This window comes from Fulmarus glacialis, unplaced genomic scaffold, assembly GCF_000690835.1.
Source record: "Fulmarus glacialis isolate BGI_N327 unplaced genomic scaffold, ASM69083v1 scaffold42120, whole genome shotgun sequence".
NCBI classification, from domain to species: Eukaryota; Metazoa; Chordata; class Aves; order Procellariiformes; family Procellariidae; genus Fulmarus; species Fulmarus glacialis.
The window spans coordinates 6,489-29,031 of record NW_009187855.1 but is presented as its reverse complement, the minus strand read 5'-3'; the positions used below and the strand labels follow the sequence as shown (position 1 = coordinate 29,031).

Sequence of the window (22,543 nt, the reverse complement as noted above, 5' to 3'; positions counted from 1 at the left end):
TTTTCAAATTATCTCCCTCCTTTTGTTTTCTTGTTTCATTGAGGCGAACAAATACTGGGAATTAAGAAGCTGTGCCTTCACTGACAGAAATACATCTGTGGCAGACGTGCTCTTTGTTTGTTTCAGAGGAGTGAATCTTGATCTATTGTGTTGTAACCAGGATCATAATTAGGCCACCAGGGCAGCTGTCAAAATGGAGTTAAAAACAATTTTTGGGCACAGAGTTAAAACTTCCCCATTATGTGACTGAGAGTGAGAACTAGGGGTGTAACTACGACCGCATGCACACTTGGGAGTGGCTGACTCCAGGGTTTGTCGTCCATTTACCTGCAATCTCACTGTTGCCAGAAAAACAAGGAGAAAATGAGATTTGTTTTCTTTGCCCCTATGTATAGCCTAGATTGGCTCTTAATGCAGGAAAAAACCACATCTTCAGGGAGCTTGATGGACAGAAAAACCTGGTAGCCAGTCCTTTTAAGATGAGAGATTAAAGACCTCCCCTTAGCTCTGCGGAGGAAGTCTTCTGGGGCTCCCAGGAGCTGCTGTGAAGGTGATCCAGGGAAAATTATGAAAGCGGTGAAGCCTGTGAGCTGGCCCCTGGGGCTCAGTTCCTGAGGCCAGAGCAGCGTGAGGGGAGGTGGTTGAAGAATAGCTGCTTGCCTGCTTCTCCGCTTCAGCCATGCATTGAAATTCACTGTATAAAAGACCTGTGAAGAAGCAGTGTGTTTGTACGTAGGTTTTCTCTTCTCCTGTGCGAGCAGTACGACTTCCTCTACTTATAGGTGGCACCAGGATCTGCTTTTCAGATTGTCTAATGCTGTCCATTTTGCCAGTTCATCTCAGCTGTTTATAACTTGCCAAACTTAACAATCGGCACGGAAATCTTCCGTGCTGTGGATGTCTGCCTTGGTGTGATTTGGCTTTGTGGTTTTTTTTTTCTTTTTTTTTTAAGATTCATTTAATGTGCATTTGATTTTCTATTTTTTTTTTTATATTCTCCAAACTACTTTTTCTGTGGTATTGCTACACTGACAGTGCAGTAGTCAAAAGAAAAGCTATAGCAAATCTTCCAGTTATCCAACTTTTGATGAATAATGCCTCAGCTTTAACAGGTATTGAGAATGGGTTTGGATTTTTTCTTTTGGCAGAACAAGGTAATGTATAAAGATGTTTCTCACATGCTGAACACCAATCCTGTTTCTTTTCTCTTGCAGCTCTTGGACTGGAGCAAGGGGATAAGAATCACCAGCAAATTGAAAAGCACAAAGCTGCAAGATGTCGGGCCGAAGTGGGAAGAAGAAAATGTCGAAACTCTCACGCTCAAGCAGGGCGGGCGTTATTTTCCCTGTGGGGAGGATGATGCGCTACTTAAAGAAAGGAACGTACAAGTACCGGATAGGTGTTGGAGCACCAGTTTACATGGCAGCCGTCATAGAGTACCTAGCAGGTAAACCAAGAACCTGATCCTGGAAGTGCTGATCACACACAGAAGCCAGGGATATCCATGGGATGGGATATGAACGTGTTCAGCACTTCAGAGAAAATCAGGCTCTGCAAGTGCAGGATTTGTTGAAATTTGCTTAAAATGCTAAGGAGATGAATTTGCTTTTTGAAGAGGCTGAGGATGGAATTTTTCTCCTTTAGAGGCACCATGCTTGGTCACTAGGTGGAAGAATTATTTTTTATTGCTTTGCAGAGTGAGGAATCACATCTAGGTAGTTTCTGTCCAAGAGAAAACTGGTATGAATTAGGCTTTTGATACACTTGGATGTGAATAACAGGAGGAAAAAAAAGCAAACCCACCTGGTACATCTATTGTGCTTTTTAAGTGAACAAACTCTGTTTCACTAGCTGCATTTCTCCTTGCAGAACAGTGTCAAAGTGTTATGAAATATAGAGGTTGTTCATTTGTATTTTAAAAATACTTTAGGCTTGCCTAAGTGTATAAAGAAACTGTGTCAGGGTTTAAATCTTCCCACATACCCCGAGTTTTCTTTTCCCTTCCTTTCTGAAACTGGTCTCAGAGGAAGGGGCAGGTGTCACATGGTGATACAATATACTGCAATATACTGTGATGTATTGCAATGTTTCAGACTGTCCTGCAATCGTATCTGCTTGGTTTCTTATTTAATTATGGAAAATAGCACCTTAGCAAATTGTTACAACGCCCGGTGGAGAGAGAGGATTCTGGTTCAGGTTACTTAGGTGTTACAGATCAAGACTGAGGTGCATTAGAGAATCTGTGAGGAGTCACAAACCTGGATGGAATGAGTTGAGTGGGTTGTGTTTCAGGGGCATAGTTTATTGCCAAAGTGGCATGGAAGAAGCTTGCCTGGAGCCTGATTGTCTATGTAACAGCATGTCAGTATGCAAACATGGCTGTCTTTTTTACACATGAAAGCCTGTTCTTGCTACCAGACAATAAAAGCACTGTTTCCTTTCAAAGGTGTGGAGAAAATCTGAAAGAGTGATAATTTCACTATTAATAAATTAAATTTCTGATGATGCCTAATGGTATGTTACTGAAACTTCCACATTTGTGCTGATTAGTTACAGGATGAGAAATTTTTTTTTTTTTCCCTGAGGCTACTTCTGGAGTTGGAGTGAAAAAGTATTGCTTATTTGGAAGAAATGTAAACAAAATGTTTAAGCTTGCATTTATGTTCACCCCCAGCTCCTTCAAGAGATAAGTCCAGAAAAGGAGCTGGTTTTAAAATAAAGCAAAACACCACTGAAAAGCAGAATCAAAATCCAAGATGGTGAGCATCTCTCCTGCTCGTTTGATTTTATTTTATTTTTCTACTGTGTAAGAACAAACACGTTTGTATTAAGATCATTTCATCATAGAGAAAGACCAGTTCTCTAAGTGATTTTGGAGAAGATCTTTCACTTCATTAAGAACATATGTATGCTCATATTGGCACAATCCAGTTTCATACATCAAAAATGAAGTCTCATAACTGCAGAAATCTCTCTCTCGGTGGAGCTGGTGCAGTTGTGCTGTACCGGGGAAGTCTGTGACTTGCAGAGCTTGTTTAGTTGTCTGCAACATGGAGTGCTACTCAGCAGGGACGCTTCAGAGGCTGCAGGGAGCGAGGGGGAAAGGTGGAGATGGAGGATTCATAGCTCTTGTAGCTCCCCTGCTCTACCACAGTGATTTTAAACCTTGCTTTGGTTGGTAGGCCTCTGTATGTTTTCTAGTGGAGGTTCAGGCCTCTTCAGGAATGTCATAAATATGAATTTCTCTATAGCAAGGTGTGTTTCCTTTACTTTATCATCAATTGTGAATCGCTTAGAAGTCATCTACAGACTTCTGGATGTCTGGGTGTTGCAAGATGAAAACCATATTACATGGGTTTTGGAAATAGCACTGACTTTTATAACTGAATAATGTGCTGCATAATGACTCTGCTGACCTTCAGTCTGGGGACGAATACTTTTTTTCTCTTCCCACTCCACAGGGATCCATAGCATTCGAAGGAGTTTCGAGGATAAACATTTGGAGATGCTTGTTCTGAGCTGTGGCAATTATTACAAGGCGTAGTAATAAATTGTCAACAGCACATCTGGTATATGCAGCACTTAAGTAGGGCAGACTGACTTATGGTCATCTTTTTATAACATACAGCACAGCACTGTTTACCTGTTATCTGAACTAGAACAGTGTATAGCTTAGCTTTGCTTCTGGCTAGTAGGTGCAGTTTAATTTAAATCATTAATATGGTAAGGGCAGATTATGTGTGGGCCTACACTTTGTTTTAGAAAAAAAGAGTGTGTAGTCAACCAGGCAAGAAAATTGCTAGATGTGTAGGCTAGGGGCCCGCATAAATTGTAAGGGAATGTTATTTTAAGCTGCTTTCAGCAGAGAGAGAACCCCCTCTTGCCCCAGCCCTGTATATATCATAGTAGAATGGAGTAGCGTTTCTGAGCAAACACCTGTTGCTTGTGGATACTGGTTTTTCCAAACCAAAGTTTCTGCACTCTATCCAGAGTTTTGTTTGAAAAGATTACAAAGGTGGATAGTTCAATTAAAAAACAGTGTTGCAACATCTAACCCTGCTGATCTAGTTATTCCTGATATGTATGTGTGAATATAGTCTTTGGTTTTGGGTAGCCTTGAGAAACTAAATGTAGTTTTCCAAGGCTGTTGTCAAAGGGGGTATTATATATCAAACTGGTAACATTTCTTAACATTATCTGATACTTCCTATTACAAATTCCAGTTTTCTCTCATGGACTTGCAACTATGAAATGGTGGCTACTCAGGGTGAAAGCCTGCACACAGGGGAACTGCTTCAGGCTCAGTCTGGGAGGGTGGGAGTAAGGGAGTCTGCTTCTTTAACTGTTTCACGGAAGCAGGTTGAACCATGTTTTTTTAGTATGTTAAAACATTCATGAGAACTTCTCTTCCAAACGTCTGGGTGCTTCTCTGCATTTGAGCAGGGACTTGATGCTTTACAAAAGGGGAAGGGTGGTCTCTGCCATTTCAGAGAAATCTGCTCTGTTTGGCCAAGCTGTAACTTTGAAAAATCACAGGTTGCTCATGCTCAGCAGAGACTTCTTTGATTTTATCAAAGCTAAAATCTCCGAAGACTTGGTCCTCACTGAGCACACTCCAGCCTCTCTTAGCTCCCAGTGCTGCCCAGACTGCTTATGCATCGTCCCCCCAGAGCGACGGAGCATGCCTCAACCTCTCAGCTCCCCACATGTGACAGGACTGCGCATGGGCCACTCCACGCAGTGGCTGAGCATGCTTTAGCCCGTGGCTGCAGGTGGTCAGAAGGATTTTCCCTCTCACTGTTGTCCCTGGCTGCTCCTGGTCAGAGCACCGAGAGCAGGGAGTGGGCTTTCTGTGGTCTTAGCAGTACCGGGCAGCACAGGGGAAGAAGCTCTCTGATGTGAAGGCAAAAGCCGCACAAAGGCGGGTGGCAAGAGGTCTGGGACTGAAGGCGGGGAGTACATGAATAGGAGTTGAAGGAGAGGCTAATCCTACTTACTGTCCGTGGGGTGGGAAGGGCAGGCTGGGATTAACTGGATAAGCAGACTGTGGATTGGTCAGAGAAGGAGACTGGGAACAGATCATAACATTTTGGGGAGACGATGGTTATGGGAGAAAAATATTGATGTTAGATACAGAGCCGGGGGTGGATCTGGCTGGTGGGGAGAGCTGAACTGATGGCCAGTGGGCAAATAAATGGCAAGGGGTGTCCAAAAATCCTGCCGGGAAGCTGGAGAGTAAGTTGGAAAAATAGGGCATAGGCCCTATGGAGGGGGCGTTGATAATGAAGAACTTAGAAAGGAATATTGAGCCTGAGTATTACTGTAACTAAGAAGAGTAGACGGGAGAAACGGAGACTGTCCAGGAAAGGCAACTGAGATAGAAGTCTCAGGTGTGGATTGCCAAGGAAAGGAGAATGGGCTATGGAGCTGGGAAAGCAAGTCATGGCTGGGATAGGGGCAAGGTGGATGAGGCTGGAAGGGTCGAACAGGACTAGAGCTTCTGATTGCATTCATCCAGGACCTCGCATGGACCAGTGATTCTCCTGTGAGCGATCAGCCGTGCATGTGGTCTGTTGATGGCCTATATTTGTGTTGCCCGGAAGCACTCAGCCTCTTGACTAGCATCACCCGGATGGTGCATATACATCTTGAGCATCCTTATTCCCTGTTGCCACGTGGTTCAGACTGCCTTTTGGCTTTGGTATGTGTTCTGTGTCACGAGCTACTAGATCCCCATTTTTTTCCCTTTGTATGCAAGATTGATTGTGGCTGCACCCCACAGCCATTATCAACGCCGAACCTGCGCTTTGGCTTATCAACCCCATTGTTAAAATGCCAGCAATCACCGCAGTGTGTCTCAAGAAGAGGTGCTTTTACCTCGGCTGGTTAGCTAATGTGAAGAAGATCTCATCAGTGTTCTAAAGCTTTTTTTTATAATCTCTCTATGCTGTTTTATATCTTAGGCTTGAAAATCATACTGCAAAACTGCAGCTTAATTCCTATCCAGAAGGTTGTGTTTACTGGAACAGTGTTGGGCTCCACTGGCTTCAGAGTTAAAACTCCATGAAAAATTGGCCTTGGTCCCATCGGATTTATGGACTTTGCAACAGACGCATGCCATACTATGCTCTGAGTGTGCACGGGGCTGACTACAGTCATCATCATCTAAATCAAACATCGACTGCATGTGTCCCGTAATGCACCTTCCCAAAATGTAGGCAAAGAATACAGATGCCTCTTGCTTAGGAAGCAGAAGAAATGTGAATGGTGTGCTGGTCAGAGGAACTCACAGAAGATGACAATGGAAAGCCATCTTCTGTAAATTAGGGCAGAACACAACACCAGCAAATACCTCCTCCTTCAAAGGACATCAGCTGGCATACTCTCTGTCTGTTTCAATCATCTGCCATCAAGAGACAAATCGAGCAGATACTTTTCCACTTGCAAATGGAGGACCAAGGACTCCATCATCTGATACGTCTTTTCAGAGCAAAGGTATTATTGGGTAGATTTGTACATGGTAGTGTAACAGCAACTGTCAAAACTTACCCTAAAGGGGAAGTGGAAAACAAGATAACCTGTCTGAAATCTTTCTGATTCTGCTATCAGTAGTTCTCATATATCTTTCTTATCAGTCCAGCTGAGCATTTCACAAAACCAGGCTGAACAAATAGCTTTGGCCTGGCTATGATGCTTTTAGTTCCCAGACACTCCAAATCTGTTGATCCATCAGCTAAAGAAACCTCTTTTTCCTGTACGTCACAGGATGAGAAGATGTAATCCCATTCAGGTCGTAGCTTGGCTGCCGCTTGTGTCAGTTGGAAGACAGTTACATTCTTCCCTGGTCCCGAGTGCTTATCAAACAGGAGAAAAGGCTCTATTGGTAAGACTGGGTGTTGTGTAGAGTCAGTGGACAGATCTGAGCATTACTCTGTTGACATACGTTCGATGTCTATCTGAGGCTAAGGTGTACTGTGGAGTGCATAAACGAGCTTTTAGCCATCTGCGCAGAAGATGTCTGAATTTGAAGTTATGCTTCTAGTGTGGAGGCATCTTGTGTGGATTTTAAATCTTGAGGGACGCAAGATTATTTCAGATTTCACTTTAATTCTTAATGTCTGCTGCTGAGAGGACATAAAGTAAAACCAACTTATGTCTGAGATCATCAAGATGCCCGATTTCAAGAGAGCTTGTTATAGTATAGGACTTCATTATAGGACCTATATTCTCAGACTAGTCTCCTTAGAGTTTGGGTAACCTCAGCTGTCAAGATGTTTCTACTTGAAATGTAAAGCAGTTTCTTTAGGGATCTGTTCTTATCAGCAGAGGATGTGATAACGGAAGCCTCCAGATTTGATGTTGCATTTTGCAAGTGCCATTTTATATTCTTAAGACTGAGTCCTTGCCTCCAGCATTAGAAAAATATGCATATAGACAATCGTTAGAAGGAGGTAAGGCAATTATTTACCTATGCAAATAATTGGCATCCTTTGATAAGTTATATGCATATTCCACAGTCTGCCATACATCATCTCTGCCTTGGATTCCCTTCTTCCCGGTGTCCTGTGGTAGAGGGCTGGCATTTGAGCGTTCTGCGTTTTTTGCTCTTAACATTAGGCAGAGGACATTTGAGTGCACCATCAGGATGCTGCTGGCCAAAGGACCCAGAACCTGGGGGAGTGGGGTGAGCACACAGGTAGCAGGATGTGCCTGTTGTTGGCACATCTGAAAGAACTTCGGTTACCACGCAGGTAAGTATGTGTTGCTTTTTTTTTTTCCCCTGATGCAATCTTCCTCTGCTATCAGCACCAATCTGCAAAACCCACTGGAGAAGTCTGAGTCTCTTTTCTTGCTTTATGCTGGTCTGCACAATGGATGGCAATCTGTTTCTGCTGTCTGCTACTGCATTAGCTCCACTGGCAGAGGTCTGGGAGTTGGGTCTGAAACTTCCAGCCCTGCAGCCCCCACAGGGGTGAATATAGCTGGATTATGCAGGACCTCTTTTCAGTCTCCTTCTTTAAAGTCCAAGTCAAACACTCCAAAGTTAGGAAATGCCAATGCCGAGGTTGCTGCCCTAAATTTAATGTAGGCCCAGTGTGTATTTGTGGTGTGATACTGCTTCTGATTGTCCGATCATACACTGCTTTTTCCTCATGCCAGTGGCTTAATTATTGCAACCACGGTTCTAATATTTCCTAAAATTTAAGTGCTTGTCTTTGCAACTTTGATAACTTTTCTTGAAAGTTTTGCATGAATAATTGTGAAAATTTTCAACAGACACTAGCTGTTTCTTAGACAATTCATTGTGAATATGCACATAATTCTAAACAACGGCATTTACATCTCCAACATTCAGTTAAGTGTGTATGCTGTATAGTAGTGAAAACGGGATGATGAGTATGCACTTTTGTTATTCTCACTGCGTGAAATGGAAAGCTTGTATTTTTCCCATGAACTGAGAGCTAAACCTCTTGTTGAAATCCTTTGGATTTTAGCCAGAGAGCATTATGTAGATTTCCACTAGATTTTTCATGAAAGTTCTTTTTATAATAGTTACAGTTCTTTATTTATTTAGTTGATAAAAAGGAGTAAGATATCATCAGTAGAACACTGATGGGCTGTAACTTTCTTACCCCTGTTTCTGACAGATGTAAATACAAAAACAAAATCCAGAAGGCAGGGACACTGGATACTTTTAAAATGAAACAAGGTGTGAATATGATTTTTACGATTATTTGGAGCAAAACATTCCCTTCTCCTTCCTTCTCAGTGTTTCAGTAGTGTTCTTACATGAGAAATAACTTCTGAGTAGGGGCCAAACTGTGTAAGTTAATGAATTATACTGATTGCTACAGTTTAAATAAACTCAGAAAGACGTGTCTGTGTTTCCTCTATAACAATTAGAAAAAGCTCAGTGACTTTAGTCACAGTATAAATGTTATTGCAAATTTAGAGAAACTGCTTTTGAAGTGACGTCCTGTTCCTGGAGATGTAGAAGGAACTTTCTACCAATAGTTCATGCACTGAAGCTCTTATGTTGTCTCTGCTTGCCTCTAAGTCAAACCTTTCATATCTTGTTCTGAAATGAAGCTTCTCACAGATTTTCAATGCCCTTTAATGCAGAATTGCAGCATCGCCTGGCTAGTTTGTTGTTGGCTTTCAAAGTATTTCTTTAAATGCACCTCAGTCTTCGTCTTACCTGGTTGTAAGAATCCTTGCTGTTTTGTCAGAACTGTCTCTACTAGGTTTGGGGTTTCATTGCATGCTTTACTGTTTTATTGTTACAGGGTTACTGCTCAATTTTGGACTGCTGATGTACATTTTTGTAGGGTGTTTCCTGTTTTTTTGAAAGAAAATTCTGACTTGGGACTTGTAAAAGAAGTTAAGTGAACCAAGCTTAGCATGTTTTCTGCTAGCTATCCTTTAGGGAATTAGGAAGGACAAATCATTTTATGTAAATTTACAAATACATTGAGTGCTGTTTGGTTTCTGCCTTTCTGTAGCAAAGACCATTTAAATTGGGAAACAACCCTGAAAAGGTAAATGGGTATTAAGAAGGAATGTAAAACGTGTGTATACAGGGTGTACATAAGTTGCATTTTTGTTACTCATTTTTATCTCAATGTGTTTACAGCTGAAATTCTAGAATTAGCGGGAAATGCAGCACGAGACAACAAGAAAGGAAGAATTGCCCCCAGACACATCCTCCTGGCAGTTGCAAATGATGAGGAATTGAATCAGGTACCCATTTACATTTCAGGGCGATACTTACTTACATTCAGGGCGTGAATGAAGCTGCTACCACGGGAGGTTAGAAACAGTTTAGTCTGACACAGGAATGAGAACACAATTACTAGAGCAGAAGAAGACAAGATTGTGCCCACTTGAATAAAAGCAAACAAAAAAGAAGGTTCTGAGATAGCTCATCTTAAACCCTCTGGATATAAATTTTGCTTCTTTCGCAGCCTGTGAGTCCTGTTGAAGTGGGTAAACTTGGTGCTTAATTTTTTCCTCAGGGACATCCAATACTTAAAGAAAATGTGCCATATGGAAGACTTTTTCCCAAAAGCTGTAGAAATATGTGTTTTCTATTATACTGTCTATGAGGTCCACCTTGGGGAGGGATCTGGCTCACGCTCTGCTATTCCTGCCTCCAGGACTGCCTCCCCCTCCATATGCCCAGGTCCCATTAGCACCCAGACTGTGGTTTGCAGTGCTCTGACTCTGAGGATCACTTGAGGGATCACTTCTGCAAAACTTGTTGAGTGAGAAGAGAGATCATGGTGTGGGCTGTGAATTGCAGCATTCGGGGGTGCTGGGAAGGTTCAGTCAGCATCAGAAGATCTCTTCTTGGTTGGCCCCATGTGAAGATGGATGACATCATTCACACTTTGAAAGATTTCTGCACTTAATTAGACTGCTTTAAATAATGAAAATGTGGTGGCCATGAAGTCATCTAGCTCTGTTTCCAGTCAAAGGGACTGAAAAGTCAAAACAGAGGCCAGGAGAGAGGGAAAAGCATGCTAACACTACCAGCCCATTCCTTGCTCCGTGGTGCTGGTCACTGGCCTGTGAACTGGGGACTAGATCTACTGTTGTGTATTAGGAATTAGCCTAATTTTGTCCTCCACCTAATATCACAGCCCATTCCTATTGTTCACCTCTGCAAAGCAGGTTCTTGGGGTTCATGCTTGCTTTCACTGAATCTGTTTCCCTGCCAAAGGGATCTACAACCAGTCATTCTTTGAGCAGGGCTGTCGTGCAGTCATTTTTTTAAGTAGCCCGCAGGCACTTATCGTCTCCTCTTACCCTCCCTCATTGCTTGTGAGTCACCAAGGACAGGTATGCAGAAAGACCAGAACTGGAAGAAAGAAGAGTGACTGACCCGTACAGTAACGGAGTTCTCTGGCTGACCTTGCTGTGACCTGCCAGGTTTCTTGTTACTGTGGATTTTCTTCCTCATAGTTTTTGTTTGGTTTTTTTTTTTCGTGATAAAGGGATGAGGTGCAATGCTTTGGGAAGTGTGGACTCTTGCACATGTGTAATATGTGCGGTATAGTGTAATATGTGCATATGTGTAATATAGTCAGCAAAAATAGCTTGAGTGCAGACTAAGAGAATCTGTAATGTGCTCCTTTACTCTGCTTCTCCTTGCAGTTGCTAAAAGGTGTGACTATTGCAAGTGGAGGTGTCCTGCCCAGAATTCAGCCAGAGCTTCTAGCCAAGAAACGGGGTGCCAAAGGCAAATCTGAGACCATCCTTTCACCTACTCCTGAGAAGAAGGGAAGGAAATCCATGGTGAACAAAAAGAGTGGGAAGAAGGCAAAGTCTACCAAGGCCCGGACACCCAAAAAGGTAAGCGTGAGGCAGATAGGGGATTCCAGAGGTTTGGGAGAGGGAGTGGATCAAAACCAACTAAGATTATTAGGAGGAATAAATCAGCGCTTCTGCATCGTTTGTTTGTAGCAACTGGAAATGGGAGGTAGGAGTTGATAATAGACACACCAGGATTTTTTTTTTCTCTAAATTTTAGAAATAAAGGCAAACACAGTATTTTGTAATGAATTTTCATAACAAAAACCTTTAAAGCTTTGAGGGAAACTTTTCAGGTTTCCAGGTCACCTTTTGCAATACTTTCTTGATAACTGCATAGAATCTCTTTATCTCCACACTAACTGTGTGGCAGTGAACTCTATCTTTTAAAATAAAGGAAGCTGTATTTTAAAACATTTTCTACTTGAGAGATGTCACACCTTCAGCCTTGTACAGTTACTGGATTGCCGTTAAAGATTTTTCACTGTCCAGAGAACTTGTCCTGACATGGTACATAAATGTCATTTTGACAAGCTCTTTGTTTCTTAGATGTGCTGTTGTTAATAGTTTTTAAAAGAGTTGTGAGAAGAATAAAGGAGTTGGAACTTGACCACTGCACCTTCCCTTACGGTTGCCCATCCTCTATCACCATCCAAAATGGTTTAATTTGGTAAAGCAGTAACCCAGATCAGTGCTCTTGGTTTGTCATTCCAGAGCATGCATCTCAAAACACTGCTAAATTTTTGATTGGGTAGGATTAAATGATATTAAGCTTTGACCTAAGCTTTTTAAACTTGTGTTAAGCACATCTTTCTAGAGGCCTCTAAGCTTTAATACAGTTCTATACCTAAGAATATGCAGAAACAACTTTTAAAAAGAAAACAGAGTTGCTTAATGGGATGCCTGATAGGATGCCTCTGTGTATTCATCTCAGCTACCACCTTATTTTGAATTGTGCACATGCAGAGTTTGGGACTTGTTGGAAGAGTTAGCTTCTTGACATACCTTAAAGCAGATATTGAGAGATGTGACGAGATGCTCCCGCAGCCCTGGTAGGAACAGGTTTGCTGCTCCTGGAGCTAAGCTGCCTGAAGGAGTGTGTCCCACAAAGGGGATTTTGCATTCAAACTTCAGCTGTTAGTTATTTCATTTTGTCACGCTGACTGCTGGTATGGGAGGTGTGATGGCTTGCTCCTGTCAATATGGATTCAGATTTATGATTTATTAGCTGAGTCTTATGATTTTTTTTCAGATCATGAAGTTGTTTTTGCCTTCAGATTGGAGCATTTGACTGGGTTACTAAGTTACTAAGTTTGATTTAGTATGAGTTCTGCTCTGTTAGTAGCAAAAATAAACTAGCACACACCGACCCATAAATACAACCTTAATTGTCAGTAAAACTACAGATGGATGTGCGTGCCCTGACTCTTAATGTGACTACAAACGTATGTAATGCCTCAGATGAACCACTGATGTTTTAGCATTATATAAACAGTGAACACCTCTGTTGTTGCATAACCTTTGGGGATTAAAAGGCTATGAGTAATGTATTGATCCGAGAAGATGAGATTTGTAGTAACTGATTAAATCTATCCATTACTGAATAATGGTAAATGTTGATTTTTTTTTTTTTTTTTCTTTGAGAGTTCTTCCTTTTTTCTCCCCCCAAATAGAGCAAACAAAAGGACAGTGAAAAAGAAGGAGCTTCAAATTCAACATCTGAAGATGGACCTGGGGATGGTTTCACTATCTTGTCCTCCAAGAGCCTTGTGCCAGGACAAAAGGTGATACAACGTTACAACAGATTGGGATCACAGCAATGGAGCCTAGCATAAACGGAAGGATGCTTTTGATCTAACACCAGTACAAAATCTTCTCTGCATTCTCCCTTATTGGTCCCAAACTTAAGGCCCAAACTCACTCAAGTCATGGGCATGATAGAGGGTCTCAAAAAATATGTCTGCAGATAAAAGATTTCCAGGAATAATGCTGGTCAGCCTCTCTTCTCTATACTGATTCATTTGTTGGCCTAAGCTGTATTAGAGTTTTGTTCAGTTTGGACTTGGCTGCGTTGTGCCTGGCAACCTGCCAAACCAGGTTTAACCTTCTAGGCTATTTATTATTTATAAAAGAGTATTTCTGGGCCAGGTCCCAGGATCACCCAGAACTTCCACATGTCGGTTTGTGCCAGAAGCCTGGATGCTCCATCTGAAAGTGGGCTGTGGGGTGCCGCTCTTTCACTGCTCAAATTGAGGACCTCACCAGAGCTGCAGGGCATGCCTACTTCTCCATCTCAGCACAGACTGTGACACCTCGCCTGGCCAGAATTACAAAACTGTCCCACCAAAATACCCACATGTCCTTGGTGTCCAGCCACTGTCTGTCCCATTTTTTTTTTTTTTCCCCTGTATACTCACCAAGAGGGAGAAATTTTGCCTTCCTTAATTTTTGGACCATCTGAATGAAACTGGAGTTTTTCTACGGATTTAACTATGGAGATATAGTCAAGATTTTTTTTTTTATTATTATTATTATTGCCAATAGTAAGGTCATCTGGAAAAATTGTTCTTCCTGCTTCTGTAAGACCCCTGTGCTGATGGTATACCCTGTTGTGTGAAGCAGCGCTTAAGAGTTCAGTCCGCCTGATCCCATCTCTTGCAAAAGCAGTGGTCTACAATGGGCCAGACACATACTAGATCCAAAAGATTGCTAAAAGCAGTAATCTGGCTAGGTAAATGAAACTTGAATCTCCTTTATTAGAGTTCAGTCCTGTCCTAAGTTCCTCCAGAATCCATGCAGCTTCTCACTTTCTTCTCTAAAATGGGCAGTGCTTGTTGTTCTGGTTAGGACATAAATACTACAGTGTATCTTGGAAGAAATGAGGCATTCAGCAACTCTAAAGTCTTTTTAATGGTTTTTAGGGTTTCTGTCCTCTGTTGTTGCTCAAAGTGATGAGGCTGCGAAAGCTGGGGAGCAGCCTTTTTTGAGCACCTTAAGACATCAAGTTTTGGCCAGTTCCTGTATCCAGATGCGTGGGTGGGTAAAGCATTCATTATTTTATTTATGGCAGGAAATCAAAGGGAAATTAATTATTTAGGTGGTGAAACCTTTATAGATCAGGATAGTGTTCAGCCCTTTGTCTCAGTCCCTACAGTAGTTTTCTGGGGCAAGTGTTTTATACAGGAGAAAAGCTTTTTAATTTTAGTATTCCTCTCTTTAAACAAAAGCATTTCCAAAGTCAGCCTTTTTTCTTCAAAGTGTGATGCTAGAACACGAATTTTCTAGCAGTAACTTCTTCTGGAGCAAGTTCCCAAGCTGTAGGCATATCACAAAACAATCAGAGTGGTGTACAAATTAGTTAAATGAAGGCTAAAAATCAGAATCATGCATATTGAACACAATAAAATTACTGATTTCTGAAAGACTGAATCCAGCCTTCTTTCATTTTAGTTTTTTGGTATGAAAATGATTTTGTACTCGAGTTACTATTTTTTTTTTTCCCTACTCTCTTCTTATTATTTTACAGCTTTCTCTGACACAGAGTGACATCAGCCATATTGGCTCCATGAAAGTAGAAGGCATCGTTCACCCTACAACTGCTGAAATAGACCTCAAGGAGGAAATAGGTGAGGCTCTGCTACACGCAGAAAAAACAGATCTAGAGTTGGAACAGTAGCTGGTCTACTATCTGCCTGCTGAGATCCCGTCCTGTTTCATCTGAATCTTCCCCAGGCCATAAAATATCACTTACAACACTTCTGAAAATCAGGCTGGATCTGACTAGGTATAACAGGCTAATCACTAATTTATCTTTTTTTAATGATGGCTTACGACAATCAAAACACAGATAATTTGTTAAAGCACATGAGCAGCAAAGGTGTAAATAATCATTATTGCGGTCTTTATTGGATTATTTTTACATTTGCCTCTGAAAATTTTGTGAAGAAAATTATATATTAATAACTCTTCTAATTATGCTTTTCATTGTAGGATTTTACATACTTTAGAAATACTCGTGTACAAAGCCTTATACTGCTCATGTGAAATAAGGAAATATTATTACTGCTGGTGTACAAATACGGAAATTGAAGCAAGAGGGAGGTAAAAAAGAGATATGCAGTCAGTCGCATAGAGAGGCACAGAATCCAATATCAAGCTTTTGGATCATCGTTTTATACAGTCAGTCATCAAGACCTTCACTAGCGTCCCAGCTGTGTTTGTTTCAGAAAGTAGTAGGGTTTGTATGTTGAGTTGATTTGGGACGCTGAAAATCTGAGTCCTGAAAATCCCACTCCTCACTATTTTAGCCATAAGCCAGAATAAGATAGCATTCTTACAGAAAATTATATTAAAGTAATTTCCAGTAATAACATACAGGGATTTTCAAAACCAATAAAAAGTAAAATTTATCTGTGGCTAGATAGAGTGGTAAACATAAACTTCAGCTGCTGCTGATAGAGGGAAACAGGATAATATGTGTACAATGTTCTTCTTTTAAGTAATGTAGAGTTGTTTTTTTTATGCTGATACTTTGAAGCCAAGGCTTTTTGCACTGTGTCCTTGCAGGCAAGGCATTGGTGAAAGAGTTTTTAGAAACGGTGAAAGAGCTTCGCAAATCTCAAGGACCTTTGGAAGTTGCTGAAGGTAAAAAGGATGCTGCGCTCTCTTTTGGAAACAGCTCTTTCCATATGTTCTTTTTTCTGGACATTTTGATCTGTTTTTGATTACATATGTGCCTTTGCTTATGTGATGTAAATGTTTCTGTTTCTTGTTCGAAGCTGTTGCTGACATGGACAGCCTGCTTAGGGGAAAAAAAGGAAGAAGAATAGGATTCCTGTGTGCTGCGCACATCCAGTCTTTGAGGTTCTAGGTGCCACCATAAATTACAGCAGGCTGATTAATTTACCTTAGGCAATTGCTGTCTGTGAGAGTCCAAAAATTAAGGAAAACTTGTGCTATCACCTTTGTGTCCTGTCCTATTTTTCTCCCGCATTAGTGAGGATCAGAAACAGCTCTCAGTCTAACATAAGAGGTATAAGAACAGTGATAGTTTGTAAATTATCCTGCTTTATGCATATTTGATGAACGGTATAATCCAAACAATTACCTTACTTTGAACACAAATAAAGATGTGATACGATCTTTAGAACTGACATGCTTTTTGGAAGAGAAATTGCTGCTCTTCTCCCAGGCTCTACAGCTACATTACAGAAATACAAATTACAGAAGAGCTCCCTTCAAATGTTTAACACATCTGTAGCAGTGAATAGTTTGGGGTTTGAGATGATGTCTTCCTTTGTCAACAAATTAAACCAATTCATAGGGGTTGACGGTGGCCTGGAGGGCAGATGGAGAGAAGTTACGATGTATCTTCCAGTGCCTTATTTGGCTTGGTATCTCAATACCCAAGAAACTAAATGCTTTAAGTAGTCTAGTTTTTAAAATCTTCTAAATGAATAGCCTAGTTTTATAATTTCAAATGACAGGCAAAATTTTGTACAAGATACTTTGCTTCACTTTTGCATTGAATCAAAAATATGTGCCATAACATCAGAGTAAACTACTTTTCTCTGTCAACGTCACTGCCTAACTAGAAAATAGACTCCTTTTATGCTCTGAAGCCTGTCCCAGGAAAGAAGATAGTCTTAGTTTAATAGATAGGAAAATGTACGTTCTCAAGCATTGTGTTGTGTTGCTATGTTTGAAATTGCCCCTTCTGCTGGTTTTGAGGCAAGCGATAATAAATGGTTGTTAATCACTGGAGGTCTACTGCAAACACTTGAGCTCCAGCCTAATAGTCTTGAATTCAAGGATACCTGTGTTGTTTTCAGTCAATTTGCTCCCTATGGTTAAAGGCCTGACATTTCTCTTCTGGTTGAAATTTAAGTGGCACAGTGAAGCATTAGACAGAATTCCTCTGTGCCTGCAACAGAATTCCTCTGTGATGGTGGACAAGTGAATAAATCCAAGTTTTTCATCCTTGGGCGTTAATTGCACAGCTACTTTCAGGGTGTTTAACCTGAGATTCCCGAGACCCAGATTCTCAGAAGTGCTAATGGTCACAATTGCAACAAAAGCAAACTGATGCCATGCTGTGGACTCTGCAGGTCCTGAAGAAATACTATGCTTTCTGAAAAATTAATCTGAGATTCCTAATTGGACATAACTGGTGGACACTTTCAACAAACAACTCTGATTTTCATGTCATTTTCTGAATTACCCAATTTGTGAAGTGGGTCTAACTATTACTCCCTAACACTCTGGAACTGTAATGATGATGCAGGATATTTGTGCAAAGCATTCAGATAAGGCTGTGACAGCACTGCAGAAATGTCTGTTGGGGGATTAGCGATACTGTGTTCAGTGCAAGGTTTTGATACTTTGCATAAAACAAATCCAGAGGCCATGCTGAATGAGAAAGCTAAAAAAATATTATTGAATAACTGTGTGCTAACCAAATGAGTACCAGGTCCTTTGGTCTCCAAAGAAAAAAAAACTGATCACAAAACTAATGAAGAGACAGTCAGATTATGATTGTAAGTGAGCCATTGTGGCACATTTTAATCCCTAATTTATTTCTTTGGAGAGGTAATGTAATTAAGAAAGTACGTTGGATTGAGAGGTCATTGCAGGGTGGTTTCTGTTCAAAACTAAATGTTATATTTTCATTTGTGTTAGCTGCACTTACTCAGTCTAGCGGCCTAGCAGCAAAGTTTGTCATCCACTGTCACATCCCACAGTGGGGCTCAGACAAGTGTGAAGAGCAGCTTGAAGAGACTGTAAAGAACTGCTTAACAGCCGCAGAGGACAAGAAGTTGAAGTCGGTGGCTTTCCCCCCGTTTCCCAGTGGCAGGTATGATTCTTTCTGCATAGGAGGATTCTGTATTGGGTAGCAATGGTATAATTAGCTGTCAGAGAGCTGCTGATGCGATAGAGAGGTACCCTCTAGTCTGTAGCACGAAAGGGGCTGACGCTGCTTCCAGAGAGGGCTGTGGCTATCTGACACCGTGCTTCTCCAGACTAAAGGAGCTTGAAGTGCAGCGTTCGCATGGAACGACCAGAAAGCCCTTATATAGAGAAATTGGCTAACCCACAGGAGAGCTGAGTGGACTTGCCGTGTTTTCTATTGCTAGGCAGTAATTTTCATTCTTCTGCTATGGGCCTGCACCACCTCAGGTTTTATGTCCTGTTGTTTTGCTGTGGTGAATCTTGTTAAAACTACATTCATACTAATAAGATTATACCAGCATAATACTGAAGGCAAGTAACAGTGATGCAGCCTGAGCTAGGTAAACGTGGGGTGTTCACTTAAGTCATCAGTCATCCCGAGAATATATCTTAAACAGACTAGTCACACAAAATGTTTTCTTTCAAAAGAAAATCAATGTTTCATGAATATAGTTCTGCTTTAAAAACGGAACTATGAAACCAACTGTGAGACTACACATTTCTTTCTCAATAACTAGCAAATAAAATGTGCTTGACTAAGAAATCCAAAGTATTTATCTTTTCTTTTTTTTTTTTTTTTTTTAAACTGACAGTTTGTTAATCTTGCTTGGTCTCTGATCACAAGAAACCTTACACAAGCCCTGCTAACTGCAGAAGTTGTTCTTTCGTTTTGGAGTTCGCATGCTTATGTTTAATTTGAAATGTAACTACTGATTTTTTTGGTAATGCCCAAAGAGTAGAGTACATAGTACAGTCCAGTTGTGTTGGCCCGGTAGTGAATAAAATGAAGGTAAAACTGCATTTTGATCATCACCACACATCACTGAATACAAAGGAGGTGAAATGCCATTTTTACACAGACACTTTTAAAGACAAAATAATATTTTTATGGATCAAGACCAAAGAATAAATAGAGGAGCGGTGCAAGTTTTGGTGATTTTTCTTCCTTTATACACAGATCTTTTTGTTTATAGTGTTCAGTCAAAGCAAAATGTGACAAATTGATATACCACTCTTTAATAATAAAGTTCAGCTTTCAAAAATGAACTGTAGCTTTTAATGCCAATAGAAGTAGTCTCTGTAGACCTCATGTCTCCTATGAGCGTTATCTAAGAATAATCCAGTCGTGGAGCATTAGTCTTAGTGCAGATCCTTCTGCTGCTTTGTTCCATTTCACACTCTGTTGCTCTTACAATTAGTCCTGCTAACAGAAAACAGAGGTAAGTCTTACCAGGTGCTGCTGCTGGTTTACACTTTATTTATCAAAGGACCTCAAAGTTGTCTGAAAAAAGGCAGAGTTTTTCAAATAAGACTTAATAGTTTTGCTGTCATTTTATTCCACCTACATGTCTGCACAAGAAATGCTGGTTTTGTTGGGTAGATCAGGAATTATGCTGTATGGGTTCTGTGAATTTTCATCTTTCCTCGGTCCCATCTTAAGGGACTGTTTACAGCAACTGATATGTAGCAATAGATGGGATATCTCAGTTGTGCCAGGGCTTTTCACCTCGATGATCTTGACATTAAAAAGTAGAGAAATGCAGTTTAGATGAAATTACTTGTGCTGTGAAGCAGATATAAATTAACTGAAAAACATTTTCAAAAAGTCCTTATCAATAAATAGGCGTATTAGCTGGGTTGCTGCAGATGCTGTCCAGGGACTAAAAGCAGGAAAATCTGTCTGCTAGTAATCATTTGAATAATGAATATGGATACAGCAGTTGTTGATGACTAGTTTCCAAGCTCTTTTTTGGGTGGTTTTTAGTATAAATATGATAAGTAGTCTGAAATCACTAACATGAAATTGAGTAAGGAGAAGTGAGTAGTCCTAAACTTAGAAAGGAAAATAAAACCAAATGCACAAATCACAGTTCTATCAGAGAGGTGGGGAAAGAAAAAAACACTGCAAAGACAGCTCTGGATGCTATTAAAAGAAATACCGTAATTTTTCAAGTGTAAGGATTGTTAGATACTGGGATGGCTTATCTGCGTATTCTGATGTAACCCCATCACTGAAGATGTTTAAGTATAGGTTAGACAAACTTTTTTCAGAAGCAGAAAAGTTATACGTGATCCTGTCTCAGAGGAAGGACATGGGCTAGGTTGTGCTGGCCAATTTTTTTGGCATGGATCTAACTTCCTTTGGAGCATTATCATGCAGTAGAATCTAAATAGGAGGCATTAAACTCAAGAGCAGCCAGCAGAGTTATGCCCAAAGACCCATCTGAAATCTCAGCTGAGTCTTAACTCACCTTCAAACAATTCATTATGTCCCAGGAAAGTCTCATCCAAACTCTCCAAGGTATGTGGCTTCCTACATGCTCATGTAGCAAGCACTGCATCAACGCTCTTCAGTGTTGTGCAAAATCAGCAGAATTATTAAAAGCATTGTCAGGCAGCAGAGAAACTCCAGCAGGGAATGCAGGAGTGTCCTTCCCTCCAGATGTCAGTGGCAGAGACACACATGTATCGCTTCAGGAAGGGATGCTTTCCAGGTCAAGGAATCTGTTTAGTGTTAGACAAGTAGAACAATGTGGAGACCTTCCTAAGCATGAGCATACTGCAAGGCAGAGTATTTCATTAGATAGGCATCAAATTCAAACTGTAGAACAGTTCTTGAAATTATGTCCAGTATTATAGCAGTCGTATTTTTATATAAACAGAGATGCAAAGCAGCTGACCTTCATAGTAACTGTGCTTTTTGTGATGTGCTCTCAGCCAGTTCCCTTGTAGCACGGAGATGAGAGCGAAGGAACTGTGTTGCAGCTGAATGGTTTTGTGACTTAAAAAAGGAGTATGAGAATGATTAAGATGGAAAAAATGCTGCTGCCAAGAAACTTGAATCTCAGGGATGCGGGCCAGGTGCCCCAAGAGATGTCAGCACAGTTGAAAAGTGCACTTACTGTAAAGACTGGTAGCTTTTAGCTTTTCAGATTATAGGTTAGAGAATATTACCATCAAAATGAATGAATGAATGCATCTTGACCTTAATTTGCCTGGGGTTGTAATTTCAATTATTTTCACTGAAGTCTCAAGCAAAGTGTTTTTAATGACAGAGTGAGGAAGTCAGCTAAGTAGCTGATGGTTTTTTGGTTTTTTCTTTTCAGTTTTCAATTGAAAAAATAATCATCCCTTGAACTTTTTAGCCTGCCCAGCATGGCATGGAACACTTTAATTCTAAGTGAGAGTGTTAAAAAACTTTGTGTGGTTATAAAAAGTAGAAGCAAATAAAAACAGTAACTGTGCCAGCAAGGAAACTAATACAGCAGCAGATTAATACTGCTGGGTTTGCTTCTGGGATTTGCACATTGCAAAACTGCAATGGGCACTATCTTAACAGCAGCCTGTAACTGGTACAGCTATGGCTTGTTCCTTTCAGCATCACGTGTGTATAATGCTTGCACAGATGGCTGACACTCACATGTTCTGTTTTCTTCCCCTACCACATAGAAACTGCTTCCCAAAACAGACGGCAGCCCAGGTGACTCTAAGAGCTATTTCCACCCATTTTGACGGCACCAGCTCTTCCTCCTTGAAGAACATTTACTTTCTGCTCTTCGACAGTGAAAGTATTGGCATCTATGTGCAAGAAATGGCCAAGCTAGACACTAAGTAGCAACAGCAGCCAAATGAAACTTTATTTTTCAACAAACTTGAGTAGCATTAAAAGCATTAGAGGTGGGTTTTATTTTTTCAATGTGATGAGGAGGGGGAGTGGTAGTAGTGTGATGTGTTGTGACTTGATGAAGAGCTATGACTAGAGATGAGAGGGGGTTAGTCCGATTTCTTCATGCTGTCAGCATCCTCTAGCCATTTATATCATCTTAAGCAATTGAGTTACCATCTCTTTTCAGGAGTTTGTTTAGTGTCCCCTGTTACTTTAGTTTAGCAGTTTTTAAAGAGTAACCTCATTTTAGATTTGTAGTGATGAATTTTTCACACACACACACACACTTTAAACAAAGCTCTTAAAAATGTTCTGCTCCTTTTTCCCCTCCCTTGAGGGTAGATGGTAAACTTCTGCCTCCAGCCCACAGAGAGGGGAAAAGGATTTTAGAAGTGATGCATGAGGAGCTTCTGTTTTGCTTTTAATTCGCAATAATCTGTAATTACTGAGAATATTTCATGGTGATTTTGTTTGTTTTATAAGAAAAAAAGAAAAAGACGTGTCAAGTGTGGTTATTGTTACAAATCCTACTTTTGCTATGGGAATTTCTCACCTTAAAAAAAAAAAAGCGGGAAAAAAAGCAGCAGCATCTTTAATTCAGTGCTTGCTGTATCA

The 22,543-nt window shown here is 40.7% G+C and overlaps 1 protein-coding gene across 3 annotated transcripts; it reads left to right on the top strand.

Moving 5' to 3' along the window:
- Nucleotides 1-1,211: 1,211 nt before the first annotated feature.
- On the top strand, nt 1,212-22,424 carry LOC104070967 (core histone macro-H2A.2). Of its 3 annotated transcripts, none has more exons than XM_009576554.1 (8): nt 1,212-1,447; nt 9,635-9,741; nt 11,158-11,355; nt 12,987-13,097; nt 14,840-14,939; nt 15,880-15,957; nt 17,992-18,166; nt 21,712-22,424. In XM_009576554.1, the coding sequence occupies exons 1-8, from the start codon at nt 1,276-1,278 to the stop codon at nt 21,875-21,877; spliced, it is 1,107 nt and encodes a 368-aa protein (XP_009574849.1). In that variant the 5' UTR covers nt 1,212-1,275; the 3' UTR covers nt 21,878-22,424. The 3 variants fall into 3 exon arrangements, with proteins under 3 accessions (XP_009574849.1, XP_009574842.1, XP_009574857.1); XM_009576547.1 differs by having other exon boundaries at nt 14,840-14,956; nt 15,885-15,957; XM_009576562.1 differs by having other exon boundaries at nt 11,158-11,361; nt 12,999-13,097.
- Nucleotides 22,425-22,543: the final 119 nt, after the last annotated feature.

Excerpts from the sequence above, each read along its gene's own strand:
- LOC104070967 (XM_009576547.1), top strand. The coding sequence starts at position 1,276 with ATGTCGGGCCGAAGTGGGAAGAAGAAAATGTCGAAACTCTCACGCTCA. Across the intron at positions 1,448-9,634 it reads CGTCATAGAGTACCTAGCAG|CTGAAATTCTAGAATTAGCG; the intron begins GTAAACCAAGAA and ends ATGTGTTTACAG. Across the intron at positions 11,356-12,986 it reads AGGCCCGGACACCCAAAAAG|AGCAAACAAAAGGACAGTGA; the intron begins GTAAGCGTGAGG and ends CCCCCCAAATAG.